This window comes from Patiria miniata, unplaced genomic scaffold (assembly GCF_015706575.1).
Source record: "Patiria miniata isolate m_02_andy unplaced genomic scaffold, ASM1570657v1 HiC_scaffold_6, whole genome shotgun sequence".
Taxonomy (NCBI): Eukaryota; Metazoa; Echinodermata; class Asteroidea; order Valvatida; family Asterinidae; genus Patiria; species Patiria miniata.
In genome coordinates this window covers 6,114,936-6,122,963 of record NW_024037073.1, presented here as the reverse complement: position 1 = coordinate 6,122,963, position 8,028 = coordinate 6,114,936, and the positions used below count along the sequence as shown (strand labels likewise).

General features: G+C 43.8%; 1 protein-coding gene across 1 annotated transcript; it reads right to left on the bottom strand.

The window, feature by feature from the left end:
• Window positions 1–1,638: 1,638 nt before the first annotated feature.
• On the bottom strand, window positions 1,639–3,159 carry LOC119742770. Its single transcript, XM_038218939.1, has one exon. The coding sequence runs from the start codon at window positions 3,157–3,159 to the stop codon at window positions 1,639–1,641; it is 1,521 nt and encodes a 506-aa protein (XP_038074867.1).
• Window positions 3,160–8,028: the final 4,869 nt, after the last annotated feature.

Here is an 8,028-nt window from a genome sequence, read left to right as displayed (position 1 = left end):
AGCTCAATTAATTTTAATTACATTCTCCCCACTTCCCCGTTGACATCTTTATGATTTTTTTAAACTACTTTGTGGTCCACACAGACAGTTCTCATAGACAATCTGTCTCCATTTGTGTGGTTACACTGGGCTTGGTCGTAGACCTAGAACCACATCCTAGATTCTTAGTATCTGCTGTCCTTGGTTTAATGAACTTACACACAATCCATTGTTTCATTTCTGTATTTAATCAGCCCCTCTCCCCCTAAGTCCTCACTCTTCTCTTGTCTTCTCTCTCTCGATTCTGTATCTGTATCTGTATCTGTATCTGTAGCGTACTGCAAGCAAACTCCACTATGGGATATACGGTTGCAGGCGCGTGGTGGCTAGCAGCATCCCTAAACAATTTTGTTAGTAGGCCCCCTTAGTGTTGAAGACAACTGCATCTCATGGAGTCTTGACTTAAAGGACTCCACTGAAGTAGCTTCCCTGACTTCTGGAGGAAGTAGGTTCCACTGAGCTGTTGTTCTTGGTACGAAAGAGTATCTGTAGCAGTCCTTCTTAGATGTAGGGTGAACAAAGGATAATGAAGATGATTTTCTAGTTGACATTTTGTCCCGTTTGGAATCAACTTGGTACTGATCAACATCAATTGCGAATTTGTGGTGAATGGATTTGTAGAGCAAGGTTAGTCTGGATATGATTCTGCGTTCCTCCAATGATTTCCATCCGAGGTGGGTGATCATGGATGAGACACTACTTGTGCGCCTGAAGTCCTTACAGACGAACCTGGCCGCTCTGCGTTGGACAGCTTCAAGTTTAGTTTTGTGGTCCTGATGGTATGGATCCCATATGCTGGCGCAATGTTCTAACTTGGGTCTGACCAGGGTCTTATATGCAGTTTCTTTAACTTTGGTGGAGCAGCTGAACAGATTCCTGCGCAACAGTCCAAGAACTTTGTTTGCTTTAGTAGTAGAGTTACTTATGTGTTCGGCCCAGTTCAGTTTGTTGTTTAATTCTACTCCCAGGTAGGTGTGATTTGTGACTGTTTGGAGAGAATTGCCGTTTATCTTGTAAGATGACAGAAGAGGTTTCCTTTTGTGGGTCATGTGCATGGCGTAACATTTGGTGACGTTAAATCGCATCTGCCACTTGGACTCCCAGTTACAAAGGGTATCGATGTCGTTTTGTAGTTTCTTGTTGTCTTCTGGAGTTTGGACTTCACGGTATAATATGCAGTCATCTGCCAGAAGTCTCACTTGAGATGAAATTCCTTCCGGAAGGTCGTTGAGATACAAGATGAAGAGTAGCGGTCCAAGCACAGTGCCCTGGGGCACTCCTGATGTCACAGCTATTGAACTAGATGAACTGCCCTCTAAGACTACTTGTTGAGATCTTTTTGTAAGGAAAGTGTTGATCCAGTGGAGTAGAGAGCCAGAGATCCCAACATGTTTCAGCTTTGACAATAATCTCTGATGTGGAACTAGGTCAAACGCTTTGCTGAAATCCATGATGATTACATCGGCTTGCCCTTGGTTATCTAGGATTTTAGCAAGGTCGTTTACGGTCAGGGTGAGTTGGGTTTCACACGATCGGCCTTTGCGGAACCCATGCTGTTCATTGTTGAGAACGTTGTACTGATCAAGGTGACACATGATGTTAGAGTGGATAATATGTTCGAGCAACTTGCAAGGGATGGATGTCAGTGAAATTGGGCCGGAAATTTGATGGATCTGAACGGTTTCCTTTTTTGAAGATAGGTGAGACGTTAGCCCTGAGCCAGTCGTCTGGCAGCTCCCCGGTATCAATGGATTTCTGGAAAATTTGTTGTAGGAGTGGAGCAACACTGTCAGCACATTCCTTCAGGATCGTTGGAAGGATGCCATCAGGGCCTGGTGCTTTCTGTGGTTTTAACTCTTTCAACAGCTTTTTGATGCCCGCAGTTGTGATGATAATAGGAGACATTTGTTGAAACTTCGGACTGTCAAGGTTTGGGATGTTGTCACAGTTTTCCTTAGTAAAGATAGACTGAAAATGACTGTTTAAGGCATTTGCTTTGTCAATGGGTGTTGTAGCAATACCTTTAGCAGTGTTGAGTGTTGAGACACCAGTTGAGCTTTGCCTGAGACTCTTAATGTATCTCCAAAAGGGCTTGGTGTTGTTTGATGTCAAGTTTTCACCTAAATCCAGCAGATGTTTACTACGAGATTTTCTTAAAGTACGGTCTAAGAGGCGGCGCAGCTGTCTGAAGATTTCCCAGTCAGAGGTAGCACCCGTACTTCTGGCTTTATCATAGGCTTTACGCTTACGTCTCATGATGCATTTGTGCGACTGCTTGAACCAAGGAAGACTGCTGTTGGTACTTGTCATCTTAGTGGGTATGTGTCTTTCCATTGCAGTTGTTAGTGCGTGTTTGAATCCCAACCAGAGTGTGTCTGTAGACTGGGCGGAATAAACTTCTTTGGAGATGGAGTCGGCATATTCATTAATGTCCTCTTTGATTTTATCAAAGTTTCCCTTCTTGAACAAGAATATCTTCCTACGTGGTTGCCTGATTCTTTTGGAAGAAGTAAGAATCTCCACAGACACAATATCGTGGTCGGATATACCAGGCAGGATGTTGACATTCTGGACGAGTGAGGGAATGTTTGTGAAGACCAGATCTAAAATGTTATCTTCCCTAGTAGGGCTAGTCACAACCTGATGCAGATTATGATCTTGAGCGATGTCGATCATTTGCTTGCTAAGGGCTGGGTATCGACCCCCGGGAGTGAAGTAAGTTTTCACCCAATCCACGTCAGGGAGGTTGAAATCTCCAGCTAAGATAATTTGGCAGTTGTTGGTGAGTTTTGAAATAGCAGCATCTAGTTCCTTTAAGTAGACCTGGTTGGTTGCGGTAGATCCAAAATGGCGTCTATAAAAGGCGCCGAGGTATAAGGTAGGGTTACCCTTGATGTGGATACTGGCCCATACAGATTCACAGTTTGTGTTCAGATCAGGTTCTTCTTTAGCCATAAGATTGGATTTAATGGCCAAGAAAACACCACCGCCGGAGGTATCGGTTTGTCGATCATTTCGAAAAATCTGGTATGATGAGGGCAGGAATTCGCTGGAGTAAACTGAGTCGTGCAACCAAGTCTCTGTTCCTGCGATTACATCCGGGTCTTCAGTTTCTAGCATTGCTTGGAATTGAGGTATTTTATTACAAATGCTTTGAAAATTTATGTTCAGTACTTTAAGCAGTTTCTTGCGTTGATTACGATGGCCAGGTTTTTGGTGATTCTTTGGCATGTTTGGTTTGAAGTTTTGTTGCTTTGGGCTGGAGGAGTGTATCGGGCTACCAATGCCCTGTACATGTTCGGGGGCAATACCGTTACCACTCCCATTCGTAGTCACGGTGTTAATCAAGTCACTGAGAATATCAAAGGGGTTTGACACATCAAATGAAACAAACAGTGATGAGTCTGTAAAGTTTGGCATCCCACACTTGAAACATATCCAAACATAAGAATTATGCTGCGTATGTACATGGTATAAATTGTCACTCATACCGACACATTTGATATGGCACCATGTTACACATTCTTCACATTCCATGGCTTTATGGTTGGAGTTCACATTTTTCCCACACACCCCGCAGGGGTATTTAGGTGCTTTTGTAGTTCGTGGGCCTGTGTTCAGTTGAATGTCCCCAGACAGCAACAGAATAAGGATTGCAGTTGTCACAGAATGGCTCAGATTACGAGTTCTGTTGTGCATGTAGGGTCCGCCATTTTGTAGAACACATGGGCGAAGCTTTGAGAGTAAATGGAACGAACTCACCCGGGAGATGATGGTTTCACACTTGACACTAGTAGAATTCGATATGCTGTAGTTGTGGGTTTCACTGGTAGAACAGTTCGTGGTTTTGGCAAGAAGTAAGAATCCCAGAAGAATCCCAACTATTGAGTGACGAAGATCCATTGCAGCTTACACAGACAGCTATACACAGTCACGTTGCATGAAGTTAAAGTCCAAACGAAAACATCTAAAAAACACTTAAAAGTCCAACGTAGAAGAAAACTATCGCTGTCAAAGACTACAAAAACTAAGTAAAAAACAAGGACGATGGGTTAAAAAAGTGGATGCATGTTAAAAAACGAGGATTAAAATGGATTTAAAAGCTCATCGAGAGAGGAGCAAAAATGAGTGCGTCTGCTAGCCACGCATGCGCATTAACATTAATTCTGGACTTCCACCAGAACCAATTCTCTGTCAAGTGATTTTAGTCTGTGCTTCAAATAAAAACACATAGACCCTATGATGTCTGACTAAGACTATTTTAAATGAATGATAATAATGGGAGCCGAAATGAAAGGACGAGGGAGACACGATGTGCAGTATTGATACCTCGTGTGAGAGTGTGTAGTTTAGTACATGCCATGATTCACCCATGCCATTCAGGTCAAGGGTCATAAGCATACACTGCTCTAGAACACATGCAGTAGAAGATGACTATACAAATGCATTGTTATAATTTAAACATTACATTCCTCCCATCTTTTGAATAATGACTGAAGTATTTCTTGCAAATGGACTGTTGGATTTTGTCCATTGCGTCGCTTTGTTGCTTTCCCATATCCATGGAGATGATTCCTTCGTTAGTGCACGAAGTGGTTCAGAGATCAGCGCTAGTCTGGGTATGAAGCGAGCGCAGTAGGTGCATGGCTAAACTTAGGAAGCTACGAAGTTCTTCCTTGTTGCCTGGAGGTACTGCATCAGTGAGTGCTTTCACCTTAGCGGGGCTAGGTGCAACACCGTCTGCTGAGAAGATATGACCAAAGAATTCCACACTGCTTGCATGGAACTCTGGCATTTGGCCTTGTTGAGTGTCAAGTTCTTCTCTCTGAGGCGTTGTAGACAACGTGCCAAGTTGTTTTTGTGCCCTTCGGTGGTTTTCCCGTACACAAGTATATGTCATCACTTATGTTCAGGACACCTGGCAGTCCAGACAATGTAGATTGGATGAGGTTCTGGAACTGTTCAGCACTACTGTTGACTCCGAAGTTGAGTCGCTTGAATTGGTACAGACCAACATGCGTTGAGAAGGTGGTCAAATAACGCGAGTCCTCATCAAATTCGATTTGATGATACCCACTGTTGAGATCAAGTTTCGAGAATACTTGAGCTCTGTTCAGCTTGACGATGATGTCATCAATGGTCGGTGTGACATGCCGCTTTCGTTCAATGGCTTTATTGACGGCACGCATGTCAATGCAGAGTCGTATGGCGTTAGGGTTTTTAGGCTTGGGTACCACGCGGATCGATGATATCCAGGGAGTTGGAGTGTCGCTGACTGGTTTAGTGATGATGAGTGTTTGAAGGCGTTTCAGTTCAGCCTCCACTTTACGATGAACGTGGAAGGGAATCCTGCGATGCGGTTGAGCCACGGGTGACAGATTTGTCAACATGAAGTTTGCACTTCACATCAGTCAACTTTCCAATTCCTTCGAAGTGGTCGGCGTATTGAGCCACGATGTTGTCAACTGACAATGATTCAGCGTCGAGATTGTACGTTATCTGTACATTAATGTTCAGTGACGATGCAGTCTGGAAGCTTATAGAAGCGTATCGCCTTGTCCCTCGATTACATGAAACTCGCAGCTGATGGAGTTGTCTTTGTACGTGACTGTCACGGTGACTTTACCGACGACAGGAAGTGGAGTACTTGCACCATAATCGTAAATGTTCGCTGTGTCTGGGTGCATATGTGGCTGAAAGAGTTGGCTGAAAGTTGTCTGGCTCATTATGTTGACATGCTCCGGTATCAATTGGGGCACAGGTATGTTTACCGTCTATGACGATGTCGATTCGCAGTTGTTTGTTGTTTTCGCGATGGACGATGAACGCATATTCATCGTCAGATGTGGAGCTGCGCGGACCAGATTCATCTTGAGCTGTGTGCACTCTGTGTGAGAACTTCTTGGTGCGGCATACTGAAGCAAAGTGATTTTTCTTTTTACACAAATCACAATTTTGCCATACGCATGATCCTTGTCAGGAGTTTTATTTCTTCAAGTGTTCAAAGTTTCTTCTGTTCAACTTGATCTTCTGTCCGCTCGGGCTATACCCGCTACGTTGAGACATCGTTTTGTATACATCTCTCCAGTTGATAGTAACCATGACTCTAGTTTTGGTATAGTCAAATACCGCCTATGATAAAATCCTTGTTAATGTATGTTATCAGTCATCCAGTAGTAGTTGATGATTTTTCTTAATTGAATCGAATACTGGCACTTACTTTATTTTTGCAACTGTGCGACGTTTGCGTCCGAAACCACCGGACTTCAACTGGCAACTGGAGACCCGGTGGACTGGTCACGTGAGAGACGGCTAGGAATCCAACTGGGCTTTCCACAAAGTCAACAAGAACAAACACCAACGTAAAGACAAAGGCGGGCGAAGCCAGTAAAAGCCTGGGTCACCATCCCCTACGTTGCCGGACTGTCTGAACGGATCAAGAACTCTTTCAAGTCACGTGGCATTGCCACTTGCTTCAAACCGTTCAACACCTTACGGGGGAAAGTAGTTCAAGTGAAGGACAGACAGCCCAAAGATACACGTTCCAACGTGGTATACGGGATCATCTGCGGGGATAAAGACTGCTCGGAGTCGTATGTTGGGGAAACCAAACAATCCCTAAAATCCAGGACCTACCAACATCGGCGGCCTAGCACAAACGAGGCACAAAACTCTGCTGTCTTCTTACACCTACGAGACTCTGGTCACACTCTCAGAAATGAGGATGTTGTGATCCTTGATAAGGAATAGCAGTGGCACAAAATGGGACCGGGCCATTCAAGGGATTCCTAGCCGTCTCTCACGTGACCAGTCCACCGGGTCACCAGTTGCCTGACGAAGTCCGATGGTTTTGGACGCAACGTCACACAGTTGCAAAAATAAAGTAAGTTCCAGTATTCGATTCAATTAAGAAAAATCATAAAATTAAACCTTGTGTTACAGTTGGTAGCAGCAGTTTTTCACCTGCCCAAGGCATCGTCACATCCACATCTGTCTCCACATCTAATCTTCATCTTCATCTTCTAGCCCCTATATTCCGTAACTCTGTGTGAGTTGAACTTCTTGCTGCTGAAGAGACGAAACAGAACGTCTGTTTCTCCACGTCCCTGCAGTCGTCGTCGTCGTCCTGGCTAGAACTATCTTCATTTCGTCCATCCCTTCATTGTACGTCAAGTATAAACTGCCTGATACCCCTACAAGTTTTTCGTCATTTGCCTGTCCTGTGTCCTGTCTTCTAGCATCCATCTCTCCATTTTTCCTGCGCCTGGTCCAGCCAACATCTTCAAACTGTTCCAGCATCTTCATATTTTCCTTGGCGACTTCTCTACAATTTTCCTGATTCTCGCTGCCATCTTCAATCTGCGTCCATCCAGCCACCTTCTTCAAACTTTTTCAGCTTCTGTAGCCACCTTCGCCCCGCTCTTCCTGCGTCTGGCCGAACTGTGTCCTGCGTCCTCGGAACTGTGAGTGTTCCTGCTTCACACCAGTTCACTAGTTCGCACCATTTCCTCCAGCTCTTTTTTCCTGTTCTTGAACTGTTCCTGATCGTCGAACTGTTTCCTGTATACTTGTTCTCCTACTCTGCTCATTTCGATCTGCTCTCCTGCCGGAACATCTGCTGGCGAGCCCAGCTGACATCTGAATAGCAAGTTACATTGTTTTTGCCCATGATCTTGTTGTACCATTTGATTGTTTTGCTTTGATTTGTTGTTGATTTTTCCCATATTGCATTTTGTAATTTCTGTTGACGTTTCTCCTTAGCTCTACTTAATATTCAATTGTTTCACTTTCAAGATTTTGCTATTTTCCTTAGTGATTTGTTAATTATTTTCACGTCCGATATATTTGTTTTTCTCCTCATTTCATTGGATACATTTACTTGTATTTTTGTTCCTATTCTACCTTAAGTTTTGATAACTAAAATCCATTTAGTTGTTCCCTGATATAGTATTTTTTTGTTATTTATTTGATTCTGTCCGACTTCCCTAG